The 19,161-nt window shown below is 40.2% G+C and overlaps 1 protein-coding gene across 5 annotated transcripts in view; it reads right to left on the bottom strand.

Moving 5' to 3' along the window:
• Window positions 1-1,011: 1,011 nt before the first annotated feature.
• DNAJC6 (DnaJ heat shock protein family (Hsp40) member C6) overlaps window positions 1,012-19,161 on the bottom strand; it is a 150,984-nt gene continuing 132,834 nt past the window's right edge. For all 5 annotated transcript variants that reach the window (XM_023258786.2, XM_011284948.4, XM_003990160.6 and 2 more), the window contains 6 exons: window positions 16,635-16,703; window positions 15,034-15,153; window positions 8,355-8,618; window positions 6,023-6,165; window positions 4,296-4,472; window positions 1,012-3,364 (listed from right to left, as the gene is read on the bottom strand). In XM_023258786.2, the coding sequence (XP_023114554.1) occupies window positions 3,263-3,364; window positions 4,296-4,472; window positions 6,023-6,165; window positions 8,355-8,618; window positions 15,034-15,153; window positions 16,635-16,703 (875 nt within the window). In that variant the 3' untranslated portion in view covers window positions 1,012-3,262. The remainder of the gene's footprint in view (window positions 3,365-4,295; window positions 4,473-6,022; window positions 6,166-8,354; window positions 8,619-15,033; window positions 15,154-16,634; window positions 16,704-19,161) is intronic.

Raw genomic sequence — 19,161 nt, 5'->3', positions numbered from 1 at the left:
AAACTGTCCTGTTGCTGTGATAACTGTTTATGGAATTTAGTGTTTGTGTTCAGTCCTTATACAATGGTGTCTCATCAGTGGCATTAGGATCCAACTTGAACATTCTTCCAGACAGAGACAGTAAAAGAATGATTCAAATGCTTTTCATTTGCAGCATGTGCTTCCAAATGAACATGCTGCTTCTATCCTTAAGAACTGAAATACAGTTGACCCTCGAACAACACAGGTTTGAACCACACAGGTCCATTTATACGTGGATGTTTTTCAGTAAATACAGTACAGTACGGTAAATGTATTTTCTCTTCCTTATGATTTTCTTAACATTTTTTTTCCTCTAGGTTATCTTACTGTAAGGATACAATATTCTCGAATACAGAACATTATACTGTATACAGTATATATATGTATACATGTATATGTGTCAATTAACTTTATGTTATCATTTATATGAAGTCAATCAACTTTATGTTATCATTGAGGCTCCTAGTCAACAGTAGGCTATTACTAACTAAGCTTTGGAGGAATCAAAAGTTATACATGGATTTTTGACTACATGTGGGGTCAGAAACCCTAATCCCTGCATTTTTCAAGGGTCAGTCCTGTTTACTATGACAAAGTCCCAGACTTCCAAGATCAATTTCTTTGCCTCAGCATACAAACGCAGCTTTGAAAATTCATTAATATTCTATCCAGGAGACCAGGATTTCTATGCCAATTCCTTTTGAAACATAGTGTTTATGTAGCATGATCGTGTGTGTGTGTGTGTGTGTGTGTGTGTGTGTGTGTGTGTGTGTGTAGGGGAAAGGGTGGTAGTGGAGGTGGTTAATGTATAAATCCAGAAATCCTATCAGATTACATTTCGGTGCAAATGTATTAAATGTTTTCATGCTCTTTTCCCGTTAATTTTCTAAAAAGCGAATCATGTCAGAAGGTATAACTCAAACCTGTCATTATATTCCCAAATATAACTTAGGTTATATTCAGTGCAAAAATAACTTAGGTTTCTACAAATATTTTTGAGCCTTTTAATATACATTACAAATATTTTAGACCAATCACATTTTGTTGTGTGTAACTTATTTACAAAACAAAAAATATATTACAATAACATGAATGAAACAGTGAATCTGATCAACAACAAGCTTTGTCACAACCAGATATTTAAAAGGAATGCAAAAATCTGTTGGTCTGCATATGTTAAGAGTTTTGAGATAAATAGGGGTCCAGAATTATAATGTATCTGGAAAAGAGATGACGGAAATCCCAAATTTAATAAGTTAGGTAAGATTCTTTCTCATTGCTAATTACATAATGTTTAATGATGTTTTAAACTGTGAACATTGATGAATTATCCAAACATGATACAAAGCTAATAGAGTTCTATCATTTCAAAATGTACGTGACATTCACATAATATCCTTTTAATTATTATCATTATATACTGTAGTTCACACAATATCTACAAATGTGAATGAGAAAAAAAAAAAACCAGGTCACAGCAACATGTCTCACATTCCAATTTTAAATAAGACAAGCACATACTGGTTCAAACATTATTTCATAATACGTTAATAAATAACACCTAGTTTGTTATGGTTACCTTGATGGTTTACAGCTGTATATTTAAAAGGAGAACATTTTCTGTGAGTTTCACATTGTCAGTAAAGGGAAAAATAAATAATAAATATTTATAATAAAAAAAAAGGAAAGGGAGGAAGAGAAAGAAAGCAAGCAAGCAAGAAAAAAAGAGAGAGAGATTTCTATACAGAACATGAAGTATTTTTGACATGCTGCTTTTCTGGTACAGTTTGCCACAAGAAAATTAAAATAGGAACAAAAAATGATTGTCTTTTAAAAACAACTTTTGAAAGCTTTTCACCATATTGAGCATGAACCTTTTAAGATTAGCATGGAAATCTTTTTGCCCATCTGCTTTGCATATATATACTATGCACATCATGGATGTGCACACCAAAAGAGATCCCCCTCAAGTCACGGGATGGCAACTGCTGATCCCTCAAAATGAGGAACAGCCAAAACACTGAAGTGCAATCCAACCAGTGTGAAGTCTGCAAAGGTTTCATTCTTACTTTGCTTTCACAGATGTCCCTGCATGAATGTTGTTCCTGTAGACCCCCGACTACTTTTAAAACACTAACCCCCACTGTAATAATCCAAGGGATCCAGTTTCAACAGGTGGGGAGGAGAACATGGTCCCTCCAAGCAAATCCTGACCAGCCATCTGACTCGGTCCGGTCCGAAGGTGAGCACAGCTCTCCCGCTCCAACTGCACCTGTCTCGTCACTGGTGTTGTATTGTTTTCTACTCTCTTACCACAACCACTCACAAAACTAGAGGACAGGGACTCCTTACTAGACACTGGTCCTGATACGTTGTGGTGTGCCAAACTGCTTTACAACCTGTTTCCAGCTAAAAATATTTTCCTGGCTAAGCAAAAGGAAGAGCATGAAGCCTTATGACAAAATGGTAAGTTTCTTCCAAATCAGGTTTAGAGTTGAAGTTACGTCCTTAAGACATTTTCTTTAAGCAACTACAGTTTTCTAGGGAGAGGAAGGTAGCAGCCCAACTTTCTGACCAGGAACAAAGATTTCTCTCTCCACAGAGTCCCTGTTTTCTTCAGTCAGCATTTGCACTAATTTTTAGCTTATCCAGGGTTGGCAATCACTGGATTGTAATACAATCACTTCCCACAATTTACATTGTCCTTTTAACCCAAACACGTATACAGTATTATGCTAAAGACCATTGTAAATTTCCACAAAAATAAAATACTTGGTGGTTGTGTTCCTAAAGTCAATGTAAAGCCATGGCTTTAATGACATCTTTCCAAGAAAATCTAAAAACCATTAGTTAAAATCCACCATGTACTTCTATTATCACAGCTTTTGCTCATTAATCCTATTCTCAGACAATGAGATGGGTGTTATGCCTTTGGTGGCCTCTGGTTTCCATTTCCCCACAAAATGCTGAGTCTGCCCCCCAAAAGGCAGGCTGGAATGTAGGAACTCCACAAGGTCCTCTGACTAAAAGTTCCTTCCCTGCTCTGGACCTTTTATGGTGGGGACTTAAGGAAATAAACATCCACATTCCTTATCAATGAGTAATTAATTCACGAGTAATTTAACAGTTTAGTACTGGATACATGTTACTGGAGTTTTTGGTTCACCTGTGAAAACTTCAGAACTGTGACACACACTAAGCATTAGCACAGGTCTGCAGCAGAAATGGAAAAGCTCAAAAACTAATACAAGGGCTTTTGACCTTGGTTTTCAAACTCAGACCAGGCATCATTGAGCTCCATAAAAATCATCTTTGCATATTGTTCATAGGGTTGCCCAGTAGCCTGTAGAAAAAAGAAAAAAGAACAGCAAAACACATTAGATACTACAGACTGAAATTTTATTTGTATTAAAATTTTCACTGCTAATATGTGGGCTCTAAGTAATTGAAATGTTTTTCTATTAGGCCATTTCTTATTTTATAGCTCACTCTATGTGATCCTAATTATTATAACCTCCCCAAAACTCTCTCCCCTTAGAAATTCACATATGGTGGCTCAGTCTGTTAAGCGTCCGACTCTTGATTTCAGCTCAGGTCATGACCTCACCGTTCGTGAGATCAAGCTCTGCATTGAGCTCTATGCTGACAGTGTGGAGCTTGCCGGGGATTCGCTCTCTCTCTCCCTCTCTGCCACTCCCTCGCTCGTGTGTGTGCATTCTCTCTCTCTCTCTCTCTCTCTCTCTCTCTCAAAAATAAACTTTATTTAAAAATTGGAAAAAAAACTAGTCAGTGATAAATCATATACCTAGGGAAAGCCCTCCCATTCCATTATTGTAATATATAGTTTAATTTCTTCTCTTGCTTCATAAAGTATAACTATTTGTTTAAATACTTGATGTTAGGGGCGCCTGGGTGGCGCAGTCGGTTAAGCGTCCGACTTCAGCCAGGTCACGATCTCGCGGTCCGGGAGTTCGAGCCCCGCGTCAGGCTCTGGGCTGATGGCTCGGAGCCTGGAGCCTGTTTCCGATTCTGTGTCTCCCTCTCTCTCTGCCCCTCCCCCGTTCATGCTCTGTCTCTCTCTGTCCCAAAAATGAATAAACGTTGAAAAAAAAAATTAAATAAATAAATAAATAAATACTTGATGTTAGCCCATGGACTTTATCATTTAAATGGACTAATAACCAGAAAATTGAGAGTATAATGTTTTAATACATGGTCATAAGCTAATTAAATAAGGAGCAGAGAAGTGCTCTTCCAGGGCGGATCGTACTCACTTTATCTGGGTGCACCACCAGCACAGCCTTCCTGTATACCTTTTTCACCTGCTCAGGTGTTACCAGGTCAGCCATGCCAACTGGTTTCCACTTGGTCTCCCCAGCCCACAACACAGTGTGCATCGTGGACAGAAGTGCTCTGATATTTCTCTCTTTACCTTCAATCCATTCCAGAATCTGTAAACGCAGAGGGAATTAGGAAATAGAAATGTTTTCAAGTCCCTAAGGTCTCCACTTAGCCTCTGGAAATGGCTTCTGCCCCAACAACATTAACCACATGGGGCACTGTGCATGCTCCAAGCTGTTTTCTCTACCTAGGATAATTTTTCACCTCCTACCTTGGGTTGCCTGTTAACCCCTTCATCATCCTTTAAAAGCCTGCTCAGGAATTTCATACCATTTGCCTTTGAGAGCTTGAATCCCTTCCTCTCTACCCCACCCCAGAGTTAATCTCACTCCTAAAGCATGAACTCCATGGGGGCACAGACCGTGTCCATTTTGGTCTCTGCTATCTGCCTCTGTCTGGTATAGTATCTGGCATACACACACTAAATAAATATCCCGGTGGGGGGGGGGGGATTTCTCTGGGCTAATCCCTTAAACATGTTTCTATCTTAATATGTGCTATATTTTATCATAATCACCCGTGTGTGTGTGTGTGTGTGTGTTTTTCCTTGGCATTAGGCAGAGCTGTTTGAGAAAAGGTACTGTTTCTTACCAAGACTATAACTCAGGAGACAAATAACATGACTGCTTCAAAATACAGCTTTAAAAGAAAACTCGAAAACTGTTAAATGAATTAATCCAAGTAGTAATATGAATGTTCACAGTTTGAGTCTTCTCAGGTTGCACAAATGAGGTGATTAAGTTGAAGGGTTTATAAGAACACACCAGCATTTAGCACATAGTAGGAGCTCAGTGTGTATGTTGGTGAATGAATGGTTTAGCCAAGGTTAATAATGCCTACTCTCCCAAGCAACTAAATACCATGTACCAACTAAACAACCGAGCATCATTTAAAAGACATAAACTATTTTCTTCCATAGAAAAAACTGTCAGAGTTTGCCTAGTGAACAAATGTTGTCAAGATGGAGCACAGAGCTTTGGAAGAAATAGAAAGTCTCGGTAGTGTTACATGAAGCAAAAAGTAAATGCAAACCAAGGATCCTATATTGTATTCAAAAGAGAATCTATGTATCCTTCACAAATGTTCAAATCTGTCTGGAAATATGTTACATTTTTTCAAAATGTGTAAGATGGACTGGCTGTGCTAGTCCTGGTTTTGGAAACCCTTTAATGCGGTAACAGATTAGAGCCCCATCTCCCAGTTCATTCTGGCATCAGCATACTTAGTATTTTGTCACATAGGAATTCAACCTCTCCGTCTGTCAAGAACATTCCAATTCTCGTGATCTTTACAAAAACTCTTCCACTACCTCACACAATACATCCACATAATTAAACCATTCTTTTCTTTCCAAGCTAAACTGGGAGTAGCTGGTTGGCAAATCTTTTTTAATGGGGAAATATTCTTTTTTTCCGCAAATCCAATCTTACCTAGACTTCTAGAATCAAAACAGATAAAAGTAGAACTGCTCTGGCTGAAAGTGGATGGAGGGAAGCAGTGAGGAAGCTGGGAACCAGGAACACTGAAGGCTCCACACCCATAACCTTGTCACAGGACTTTTTCACTCAGAATAATCACCCTGGGGCAGGAGCTCACACACCTTTAATTTTTCAGGATCCATTTCCTTAGCCATTTCTTCCTTTCTCATCTCAGCTATTGTTCGAGGCCCCTTTTTGTCTTTGTGTGCATTGAAACCTTGACCAGAAAGTAGGTCTTCAAAGTCAGCTGCTTTTTGTTTCCCTTCTGCAATATAAGTTTTAAAAAGAAATCATTATAGTCTCTACTCTTAAACATAAAATCATATCACCTCATACCACTTAAGAGTCTTCAAGGTGCTTTCACATATATTAATCCTCTTACACTTAACCCAATGAGTAGGGTATGAGACTGTCATGCCCATTTGGCAGATGACGAAAATGAGGCTTGAAGAACCTAAGAGATTTTTCCAGAATCATATACCATATTCACAGCAAAGCTAGAACTCAAGGCTGGATTGTTACAGTAAATCCAACTCCATAACATCATTTCCACCATATCATCTTTTTATAGCTGAAAATACTCATGATGCACCCCCACCCCACCCACCCCAGTTATACAACTAGTTAGTATCAGTGATGGGACTAACACTGGGTTTTGGTACTTGAAGTCCACATATGCCACCACTTTCCTGACCATGCCCAGTTCCAGTCCTACCCACTGACAGCTCTAGCCCATCATACCGCTCTTTTCCTCCAAGTCTGGCTGTGGCCTCACAGTCTTTCTCAATGTTTGGAGAGGCAGCCTAGCTTGATGGCAAAGAGCAAAGTCTCTATAGCTGGACTCCCCAGGCTTGAATTACACTTATCAGCAGTGGGACCTTGGGGCAAGTTACTTACTATCCTCCGGCCTCAATTTCCTCATCTGTAAAACAGGGATGGTGTTAACAATACTACTTACCTCACAGGGTTGTTGTAAGAATTGAGAAGTTAACATTTTCAGGAGTTTAGAATAGTGCCTGATTATTTAAATGTTTATTATATTAAAACAAAACAGAACCCAAGCACAGCAGTCCATGCTTGTCAATGCCCATCAACCAAAGTTGACATCTGGATTGAAAGCCATTTGCCATCTCTATACCGTAAGACGTTCTGGACACACACCCACACATGCACACACTAAATGCAAATGCTCTGAGATGAGGGAATCTGCCTGTCTTGTTCACTTCCATAATTCCCAAAGTTTTCTACACTTAAGATGCTACATAAATATCTGCCGACTGCTGACAATTACCCTACATCTACTCAAAATAAAAATAGAGGGGGAGCCACAAGACTCTATGGAACTGTGCAAGCAATACCCATCGTGAACCAAAGAACAAACGTGATGTTACATATTCCCGGCAAAAGAGTCCCTGTCATGTTATTTTGAGAAGGTACCTGTGTCGTATCAAGTAGAGTGTGGCAGTTAAGAGGAGGGGTTCTGGAGCTGAATTGCCTGGGTTCAAATCTTGGTTCTGTCACTTACAAGCTGTGTGGGTTTAAGAAATTACTTCATTTATCTCTGTCACAGATTCTTCATCTACAACATGGAGTTGGTTTTGAAGATTATATGAAATAATGCGTGAAACCACTTAGAACAGCACCTGACATAAGCAAGCACTCAATGTTAGCTACAGTTACTAGAAAAAGTAGAATTTCCTTTTCCATGTTCTACAGAGAGAAAGGCCTGTTTCTTCACCATGCCCCTAAAGACTCAGCTCTTGAGTATGACCAAATCAGTTGAGATGGGAAATATAACAAGACTTTTGACAAACTCAAATTTAACCATCGCTACTATGCAAAATACAGTATTTTTTTTACTTGTTACCAAGAATCCCATTCTGAGGAATTTCCCATTCCTCAGAAGAGAGGAAAAAACCATGTAGGAAACCCAGTGATCTGAAACATCTGCCAACCAGAGCATAAGCAAGATAAATGTCCCAAGACATACACCCTCCTCTGATGAGGATCCAAGGGCAAATGTGAATACAGAGCTTACAAGGCTCCCAACCCTTCTCCTCTCCCCCCTCTTCCAAAGGAATAACAGTTCAAGATCCAGCCGCTCCACTACTCACAACCATTCAGTATTCGTTTAGTGCTTATTGCACGCCAAGCCCTCAGCTAGGTGCTAATGATCACATGACACCATACCTGCTCTCCATCAGGGGTCAGTATGGAAAGAGACAGACAAGTGCACTAGCCTAAGTCACAAAATGATGTGATGAGTGTCAAGAGCATGGTAAACCCAGGTGCTTCAGGCACAGAGTGGGAGGGAGGGATCCTGTTGTATCTCTACAACGAAAGACAGACTCAGAAAATACTGGAATTGTTTTCTGTCTCCTTCTTCAGGCACACATACAGGTAGCATGACAACACAGGCTACCCTATAGTCAGGCTACACGCCATCACCCTTACCCAAATTAGCTGATCCTTTCCCACGTTCATTCTGCCCCCCAGGCACGGCCGAGAAGCTCACATTGTAGTTGGGTCGGTTCTGGGGAGAGGAGTGGGGCATGCTGGGCTGTGGCTTGGACTGTGTCTGCTGCCAGTTGTAGCCACCTCCCTGCTGCCACCCTCCACCCATAGGCTGCGGAGATGCCTTCTGCGGTGAGCTGAGAGGCGCAAATCCTCCACCCAGTCCAGTTGGTGTGGTGGGTTTGCTGGCAAAGGAAGAACTACCTATGGAAACAGAGAGAGAGAGAGAGAGAGAGAGGAATGCTGTTTTGAGTAACCTCTAGTTCTATGTCCCAAGTTTTTGTTTTCAGTGACTTTAGTGGAAATTACCTTGACTGACCTTCCTAATAATTAAAGGAATTGCAGGCATATATTTCCTTTAATCCCCACAGTGATGTTTCTAGGTGTATATTAATAACCCCATCTTTTTCTTCAGATATACAAACCGCAGTTCAGAGCAGCTGAGTGATTTTCTCTAAGTCACACAGCCAGCAGTGGCAGAACTGGGACTTGAATCCAAGTCTTGGACTCCAAGCCAGAAAAGCCCTGTCTTTTCCCACACTGCCATGTCTCCTCTCCTTCCCACCTTATAAGCACATTCTATTTCTCACTAGGAAAAAAAAAAATAACAACTACCGAATTGACAAGGAGAGTAAAAGAAAATACATTCATTCATCAAGGTACTACTTAAACTTCAATGATCACGATTAATCATTGTTTGTTGTAAGTACAAACATGGTTAGTGCCTGTGAGTAAACAAAGATGTTTTGAAAATTCACAAGTAGGTTTCAATTTCACACTTCTTGCATTTCATTGCAGGGGTATAAACACAGCCAGCACTATGGCAACTTTGAACTGGGCAAAGGATCTTACTTAAGCTTTAAAAAAATGATTTATTACTTTGTGCCAGGAATTTAAGTAGAATTCTGATTCCACAATCTCCTAACTTTTAAGTACTCACTGCATTCGTGCTGGGATGTTTCCAAAATACAAAGACCAACAGTGTCTTGTGTTTAAAGAGGTAAAATGAGAAACTGAAATGTGGTGATCTCTAGGAAGCCTTTCGTGCACCAAACCCAAAGTAACAGTGATAATAAAATAACTAATATGCATGTACAAAATACTTTTGTGTCTATTACTTCCTTCAGTCTATACAACACTCTTAGGGAGGTAGGTAGTACTACTGACCCCACTCTAAAAATGAGGAAATCCAAAGTTCAGAGAAGTTTCCTGACTTGCTCATGATCTAGTTAATGGAGCTGAGTCTTGACTATAGGCATCCTTCCTCCAAATGTCATGCTCATTTGCTGCACCCATAATCCCTAATTCCTCCCCAAATCTCTGAGCCTGTCACTACAATTTATCCCTTACCATCTCTTCTTTCTAGAGATCTCTCCCTTTACTTTGATCTGGGGCTCCTCCTTCTTTCCCCAGTGGGAATGCTGTATAATGGACCCTGGAACTTGGAGTCAATCTGAGTTTGAGTCTCAGCTTTATCACCCATTCATGCACATACTTATTCATCCATTCGTACATTCACTCATCAGTATTTACAGAGCATCTGTGTGCCATATAAAGTACTGGGCATTGGGAATATGGTCTATGGAGAATCCCTGCTCTTCCGAAGCTCAGTGAAAAAACTTCACCTCCTTGAGTCTCAGTTTCATTTGTAAAACCAGAACTACATCTATGTTACAGGTATACCATAAAGACACAAAGGCTATATGAATATATTTCACAAACCATGAATTAAGCAAATTAAGAGACATTATACATTATAATATAATGCAAGTTCATATGCCCAGAATACACTGAAACATCATAAGGGCTTAATAAATACTTGGTAACAGGAAAAGGTGACGACAGAAGCTCTGAGGCTTGGCATTGCCCCCTGTCAGTGCATAACTTAGCATGAAGCGTCTCTTCATGAGGACCTGGGCCCTCCTGCCAACAGCACATCAACATACACCTTAGGCTGGGTATTCATTCTGCACTGGAATTTCATTTTACAGTCTAAGGATGCTTACTATCTTTCTTCTGATATATATACATTATTTAATTAAATATGGAAACGCCTAAACACTAAAAAAAAGCTTCCTTATTCCCATTACACTGCCATTTATTCATTCATTTATAAAACACTATCGAACATCCTTCACACGCTAGGCTGCAGACACGGTGGTGAAAAGACAAATGCAGATCCTGTTCTCAAGGGGCTCGTCAACATTGTAGGACTTTCTGATGCCCACTCTTCCAGAATCTTCTCTTCCCATGTTCAGAAATTTAATTTTTAATGCTACCGGAGCAGGGAACTGACAAAAATGCAAAGCAGCTGCTAAACCCAGAGGCCACTGCTATCCTCATTAAAAGCTACAGCAGTTGGTTATCAGTTGTGGTTGGGCATTACCGTCACCTGGGGAGCTTTTAAAACTCCCTATATTCAGGCCACCGCCAGACCAATTAGATCATAATGTCTATGGGAGGAACTAAGGCACTGCTGTATGGAACAGAATTGTTCATTGTGAAAACACCTTTAGGAGAAGGACACTGTCTTTTGTCTTTTCTGAACTGCTGCTATGTAATTTGGAAGTTTGATTTTAATCTTCAAAGCAACTGCCTAGGTGTCAAAAATTCTGGCTTGTAGCCCTGCTTATACACCTGTTCACTGTGTGGCTTTAGGAAAGTCCCTTAAGTTTCCTAAGTTACGTGACTTGAAACATGCAGGAATTTAGGAAACTAGTTTTCCCAGCGACTGTAAGAATTAATTACATTTCAAAAATGACAAAGAATTCCTGAACTCCTCCCAACAGGTTGGTTGTTGTAGTGATATGGGTGTCGCGATTCTGAAATTTTTGTTGTGTGGCAATTAATGTTGTTGAGATCCAGGGAAATGGAAAATACATATGTGGAAAAGGGCAAGGCAAAGGAGCCCCCTGTGTATTGGATGGGATTATATATGTAGCTATATCCACGCATCTCCTATCTCTATCTAGCTACTGAAAGGCAGAGCAATGACTCCCACCCCAGTACCAATGAACACACTTAGTGCACAGATCCTGGTTTCTGAATATCATTCTCCACAAAAAGGAATAAGGATTCCTTGGGGAATGACTGATTCTAGGACTGGGGAGAAAACATTTCACAACAAGCCTAGAACATCTTGTGCCGTTAAGAAAGAAAGTTTTCAAAAAATGATGAACTTGAGTGAAAAGAACACAGAATCCACGTTAAAAAAAATTAAAAAAAAAAAATTAAGGGGCGCCTGGGTGGCTCAGTCGGTTAAGCGGCCGACTTCGGCTCAGGTCATGATCTCGCGGTCCGTGAGTTCGAGCCCCGCATCGGTCTCTGTGCTGACAGCTCAGAGCCTGCAGCCTGTTTCGGATTCTGTGTCTCCCTCTCTCTGCCCCTCCCCCGTTCATGCTCTGTCTCTCTCTGTCTCAAAAATGAATAAACGTTAAAAAAAAATTAAAAAAAAAAATTAAGGGGCGCCTGGGTGGCTCAGTCGGTTAAGCGGCCGACTTCGGCTCAGGTCATGATCTCACAGTCCGTGAGTTCGAGCCCCGCGTCGGGCTCTGTGCTGACAGCTCAGAGCCTGCAGCCTGTTTCGGATTCTGTGTCTCCCTCTCTCTGACCCTCCCCCGTTCATGCTCTGTCTCTCTCTGTCTCAAAAATGAATAAACGTTAAAAAAAATTAAAAAAAAAAAGAAAAGAACACAGAATCCAGAAAAAAGGAGGGGATTTCACAAACCAAACCAAATCTTAGACATGAACATTAGAGAAAATAATGACAGTAATGAATCAAAAAAGAATCTATTAGGCCATTCTGAGGAGAGACAGAGAGAGAAAGAAAAGGAAATTTTTTTTTTACAGTGCCAATTAATATATGTAGAAAGAAGGGAAGAATCAGAAAAATCACAATTCTGCAACCATTGCAGTAATAACTGCTTCAGGCAAGAATCATTAATGACTGCTAAAACCAGTAGCTAAATCAGATAGAGAATAGAATATTCTCATATAGGGTAGTCGCAAATTATCTCCTCCAGCTAACTCATCAATTACAAAGGGAAAAAATAATAACATTATGATAAAGAAGCCTGGCAGATACCCTCTTAGGGAAGTGATCAAAGTTAATACCAAACCTAAATTGAGACTTTCTCAACTGGCCTCTATCCTTCAAGGATCAATGTCATGAAAGGCAAAAAAAAAAAAAAAAAAAAAAAGGCAAAGGAATGATTCCGGATTAAAGTTGCCTAAAATGACATGATGTCTAAATGCAAGATGTGATGCTGGGTTTTTAAAAGGAACTTCCTATAAAGATCATCTCTTCAGAGAGGCCTTTCCTAACCACCTGATACCTGAAATAACACCCCAGGCCATCTATCACTCACCATCCCTCTCTGCTTTTTTTCTTTCATAGCACTTAGCACAGGGCTTAGGAGTGTGAGCTCCAGAGCCAGACATCATGGTGCTGAAAACCCATGACTCGGGAGTGTGACCTAATCGTTTGTGCCCCAGTTTCCTCATCATCTGCAAAATGAGGATAACAGTCTCTACTTCAAAAGATTATTGGGGGGTGGTGCCTGCGTGGCTCAGCTCGTTAAGCATCCAACTCTTGATTTTGGCTCAGGACATGATCTCACAGTTCATGAGTTCAAGCCCCACATCAGGCTTTGTGCTGACAGCATGGAGCCTGCTTGGGATTCTCTCTCTCCCTCTCTCTCTGCCCCTCCCCCTGCCTTGCTCTCATGCGTGTGCTTTCTCTCTCTCTCTCCTCTCTCTCTCTCTCTCAAAATAAACTTAAAACAATTGTTTTAAAGATTATTCAGGATAGGGGCACCTGGGTGGCTCAGTTGGTTAAGTGTCTGACTTCAGCTCAGGTCATGATCTCATAGTTCATGAGTTCGAGCCCTGCATCGGGCTCTATGTTGTCAATGCAGAGCCTGCTTCAGACCCTCTGTCCCCCTCTCTCTTTGCCCCTCCCCGACTTGTGCTTGCTCACTCGCTCTCTCTCTCTCTCAAAAATAAATAAACATTAAAAAAAAGATTATTGGGGAGATTAAATGAAACGTAAAACACTTAAAATAGTGCCTGGCACACAGTAAAGCCCCAATAAACATTAATTGTTATTTTTATTTGACATTATATCACATATTTATTCATTTACTATTTCATTCCTCTTCTAGAATATAAGCTTTAGGAAAGCAGGAATGTTGTTTTGGTTTTTCTTGTTTGGTTGGTTTTTATTAAGACAATGTTAACACACAGGAGGCACTTAGTAAATAGTTGTGGAATGAATAAAAAAATGAACAGTGAATAAGATTTTATTTGAAGCAGAATTTCACCTGTTATTATTTTAAAATTTGAAACTTACATTAAGAAGGAAGAGAAAGGAAAAGGAGAGAAAGGAAAATGATTTTAAGAGTTATTAAAAGAAAAAACAATTCTAAAGAGGGCATGACGGAAGGTTAAGATTCCAATACAATTACTGGCAAAAATGGAGTCACGTTCTTATTCCCTTAAGACAATTTAGCTCTAAATGCCTCATAAGGGCTCTCTTGAGAATCTAAACTATCAATATGGCCAATTCAAAACTGTGTGTGAGGGCTATCTCCACTCCCTATTTAACTCTGCACTGCACGGAGAAGAAAGGAAAAAGGATGAAGAAAAGGTTTCATAATATGCTAGTCCAACAAGCTGTTCCTTGAGAAAAAGTTCCTTGGGGGGTGCCTGGGTGGCTCAGTCGGTTGGGCGGCCGACTTCGGCTCAGGTCAGGATCTCGCGGTCCGTGAGTTCAAGCCCCACGTCGGGCTCTGGGCTGATGGCTCAGAGCCTGGAGCCTGTTTCCGATTCTGTGTCTCCCTCTCTCTGCCCCTCCCCCGTTCATGCTCTGTCTCTCTCTGTCTCAAAAATAAATAAACGTTAAAAAAAAAAGTAAAAAAAAAAAAAAAAGGTTCCTTGGTGAGATAGATGAAAACCCTGCAAACTGTATCCTTTTGGGGAACCTCACCATGAACACGTACACTCAGAAGTTTTTGCAATAATCTAAGTCCACAGAACTTAGCAACTTAGCGCCTCCAAAATCACTTGCTCATGGAACACTTATCCCTCAAAAATGATCAACATATGATGAAAAACACTTTGAGAATTCTATACAGAGTCTATTTTCTGTATGGAATTTTACAAACTAAGCAGAGAGCACTGTAGTCAGTGGAGAGAAGAGGGATGCCAGTGTGAGGATCTCAGGGGGAACATCACAGGAAGGCCTGTGCATGGCTGGCCCTATACATCACAAATCTATACGCCTGGCCTCTTCTCTCAGCATTTCCGTACACATTCATTACCTTTGCTGTAGCCAAACTGTGTTGTGAGGTACTCCTGGAAGTTCTGACTGTACTCATGCTACTAAACCAAAATTAGGCACTGGACAAACTATTTAATAGGGGTTAGTTCCAACCCAGTACTTGGGGCCCATTTCCTTTTTTTAAAAAGCCAGTCTCAGATTTTAGAGCATTGCTTAAGGATACGTACTATTCTAGGTCCCAGGTAACAATACCAGCTTGTTGTAACACCAAAGATTTAGATGTGAGGCTTTGTAGCCATAAGTAAATGTTACTAATATCTTAACCTGTTGAGTTCATACCTAGAGTCCCAAGGTCAGCAAAAGGATCCAGAGTCTGCGGTTTGTTTTGATGCGTGGGCGTGCCATGCGAGGATCCTGTTGGGCTGGTGGCAGCTGACTTGCTTCCCATTCCAAAGCTTCCTGAAAAGGAAATAAAATCATTGAAAATGAGTTAGTTGTCGGAGGCTGAATTCTGGAATTCAGAAATCCAGGGCTACTGCTCATTTTACCTCTTAGGGGAAATTAAGACAGGGTTTGCAAAGATGTTACAAGTTGCTAGTGAGTAGTGGCCGGGAGCAGGGACAGGGAACAGAGGAGGCATATGTCATTTCCTAGCCATCCCTGCAAACTACTACATCCAATGTTAACCTCTCATCTCGCCTGACTCCATTATTTCCTCTGGGATTTGGAGTCAGGCCTGGCTCTGAATGCCACTTCCTAGCTGAGTAACTTTTGGCATGTTGCTTAACTTCTCTGAGCTTCAACATTTTCTCCTTGGTTAAATTAAAGAAACAGCAACCGCTCCAAAAAGTTGCTGTGATAAACATATAGTGTGTGTGTGTGTGTGTGTGTGTGTGTGTGTGTGTGTGTGTGTGTTAACCCGCACAGCATTGGAAATGCAATCACATGAAGATGGCTCTCAAGAAATACCATACTAGCCATGAGAAAGAGAATTTATTTATTACAGACAAATTCAGCCCTAAAACAAACCCTTTGTTGAGAAAGACTATTCAGGGGCACCTAGGTGGCTCAGTTGGTTGAGTGCCAACTTTGGCTCAGGTCATGATCTTGCGGTTCATGGGTTCGAGTCCTACATCAGGCTCTGTGCTGACAGCTCGGAGTCTGGAACCTGCTTTGGATTCTGTGTCTCCCTCTCTCCCTGCGCCTCCCCCACTCATGCTCTGTCTGTCTGTCTGTCTCTCTCTCTCTCTCTCACTCACTCAAAAATAAAATAAACATAAAAATTTTTTTAAAAAAGAAAGGAGACTATTCAGATTATTCAGTACCTACTCTATGCCAGAAAATTTCATATGAACTATTTCACTTATACAGGGGTGCCTGGGTGGCTCAGTTGGTTGTGCATCCAATTCTCGATTTTGGCTAGGTCATGATCCCAGGATTGTTGGATTGAGCCCCACATCAGGCTCCGCACTGAACATGGAGCCTGCTTAAGATTCTCTCTCTTTCTCCCTCTGACCCCCCAGCCTCTCTCTTTCTCTCTCTTTAAAATAAAAAAAAAATGTATATTAGAAAAAACATGTAGCTGTGTGGGACAAGAATTATAAACCCTATTTTATGGATTTAAAAAACAGAGGTTCAGGCTTATAAAAAAATCCAAGTGTCGCTAAGTGGTTGAGTTAGCTGTATACCCAGATTTGTCTAATTCTATTGTCAAGACAGACATTCAGCAAATGAAACTGAGAATAGTTATAAATAATGTATGAAACACACTATTGTCATGCCATCAAAGGCAGTGTGAAAACCTCCATGAGAATGTGAGTCTTTAGGAAATTACATAGGTGAGCTATATGATACTCTATAAGTACTCATTATAGCCTCAGTGAAGGATTATGCTTTAGCAGTTGGCTAAATACGCACAAAAATAACCTGTTGACTTTTACCTGGTTTGGTATGCCAATCCCAACCTCCCGAAACATCTGGCTGAATGTTCACAGCAGGTGTACTAGACGCTGCAGAAGAAATGGGGAGAAGAGAAAGAATCGTCACAAAATAACTGAGAACCCACTTTTCGGAGTTCACACAGATAAATACTGTCCCTTCCATGAAGCCTACGTGACCTGCCATGGCCCCACATGATTCATCTCCTTCTGAGCGCTCCAAACATTTTGCAATATTGGTATCTTTGGGTCTCCATGTATGGTTACTTACGTGACAGCTGGTAGAACCCATATACTCTTTGTTACTCTTCCTTCTTTGGCTTACCTATATTTTACTTCCATCCACACTTCGAATTATAACTGTGCATATGTCTGTCTCCATTAAACTGTTAGCTCCTTGAAGGCAAGAACTATCTTATTCACCTTTGTGTGTCCCACCTCTACATTTAACACAAAGTCAGTGGCCAATAAGAAAAGATGAAAAGAAACTTAAGCTCAATTTGCCTTAAGCTGGTATTAATAAGTGTAGGAGAGTCATGATCAGCTTAGAACTGAAATTTTGTTTTCTCCTCTGCTGTGACTGAACAAAGAATGATGAGTCAGTCAGAACATGTACTGAGAAACTATACATCATCCACCATGCTGATGTCAGAGAGAGTCTACTGTCACTCAAAACAAATTTACTGCAGCTTCAAAAGAAATCATGCTGGCCCCTCTCAAAATTCCAAATGCAGGATTTAAAAGAAATGTTCAGCTACAAAGAATCAGGTATATTAGAGGAATACACATTGGTAGAGTAAGTTTTTTCTGAACCTATAAAATCCAAATAAGAAACAAGGTCCCATAAGAAAGAATTTATTTCTAAGGCATCTGTAGGTTCTGTCCATAAAATCAGTGGGTAAAATGCAAACATTAAACTTACATGGCAAATAGTACTAAACACACACACGCACACACACACACGCACACACACACACACACGCACACACACACCCCACCACCACCAGAGCACCAAAATTAGCACTACCAAGTCTTGTATTTGTCTGTACAAGACTACTTGTACTTTCCCATCATTAAGTTAAAAAGAACATGTCCTTATCAGCCATAAGAGTTCTTTCCTTTCTATTCCTCTTCTACCATAGTAACCCACGAAAAATGTGATAGAAATCAAACAATTTCACTAACACTTGCTATTTAATTTCTTTAACTTCTGATCGTAGTCTTATATTCAACTAGGATGTATAAATAGTTGTTAGAACCCCAACTTTGTTACTAATCAAGCCCACAAATCTTTATGACCATCTACCATATGCAAGGCACCATACAAGGGAACAGAGAACTAAAAGACATTGTCCTCAAGAAATTTAAAATCTGGGGCGCCTGGGTGGCGCAGTCGGTTAAGCATCCGACTTCAGCCAGGTCACGATCTCGCGGTCCGTGAGTTCGAGCCCCGCATCAGGCTCTGGGCTGATGGCTCGGAGCCTGGAGCCTGTTTCCGATTCTGTGTCCTCCTCTCTCTCTGCCCCTCCCCCATTCATGCTCTGTCTCTCTCTGTCCTAAAAATAAATAAACGTTGAAAAAAAAATTAAAAAAAAAAAAAAGAAATTTAAAATCTGTTGAAGATATAGGAATATACAAATGGAAAGGTAATTACCTAACACTTTCAATCTCTATTTTGCTTTTAATTATGGTTATTTACTTTCTATTCCACACTATGCCCCAAGTGATTGTTCTCTTCAGAGTAGATGTTCAATAAATATCTGTAGAACTCAAAGGCAGGAAGTATTTCTTGATTTTCAGAAGAGATCAGTGGTACCTTATAGAAGTCAGAGGTGGGCAATTTGACCTCCTAATATGACATCTGAGTCTGACCTATATGTTATCCTGTATGAAGATAATGCAACTGACCCGCTAACAGTAGAATAATTGTTTTTTCCAGAAAGGATAGTGGAAAATTCCTTTCAGTCTGGCATGACACAGGACAAAACAAGAAGTATAGCAGCAAAACAAAGAGGTGCTAACTGGCTTCGAGTGGGTGATAAACATCTTCTAACCAATTAACAAAAAACAGAGAACTGAGTCTAGAATTGTCATGCTGAACTATGAACATCCATACCTATGGGACACAAAAGATAGTATCCTTATGAAAATAATAAGTTCAAAGTATTAAAGTCAGGAAAATACATAACCTTATTAACACTATCACTAACTATGTCTCAAAGAGACTTAGGAAAAAATGAGTTAATTCGTTTTATATTTACATATTACATGGTAAGATAGATAACATCTACTATGTACCAATAATTCTTCTAGGCACTAGTGAAGCATTAATGAACAAAACAAACTAAACTCCTTGCCTTTATGAGCTCATATTCTAGTGGGGAGAGATGGGAAACAAAAAAAGAAACAAAACATGTAAGTAAATTATTGAGGATTTTGGAAGTTGATCAATACAGCAGAAAGGAAAATCTAGAGTCCGGACACAGGGATGAGTTGTGATATGAAATGGAGCAGTCAGAGTAGACCCCAC

This window comes from Felis catus, chromosome C1, assembly GCF_018350175.1.
Source record: "Felis catus isolate Fca126 chromosome C1, F.catus_Fca126_mat1.0, whole genome shotgun sequence".
Classification (NCBI taxonomy): domain Eukaryota; kingdom Metazoa; phylum Chordata; class Mammalia; order Carnivora; family Felidae; genus Felis; species Felis catus.
The sequence above is the reverse complement of the archived record's forward strand: the minus strand, read 5'-3'. Positions and strand labels throughout refer to the sequence as shown.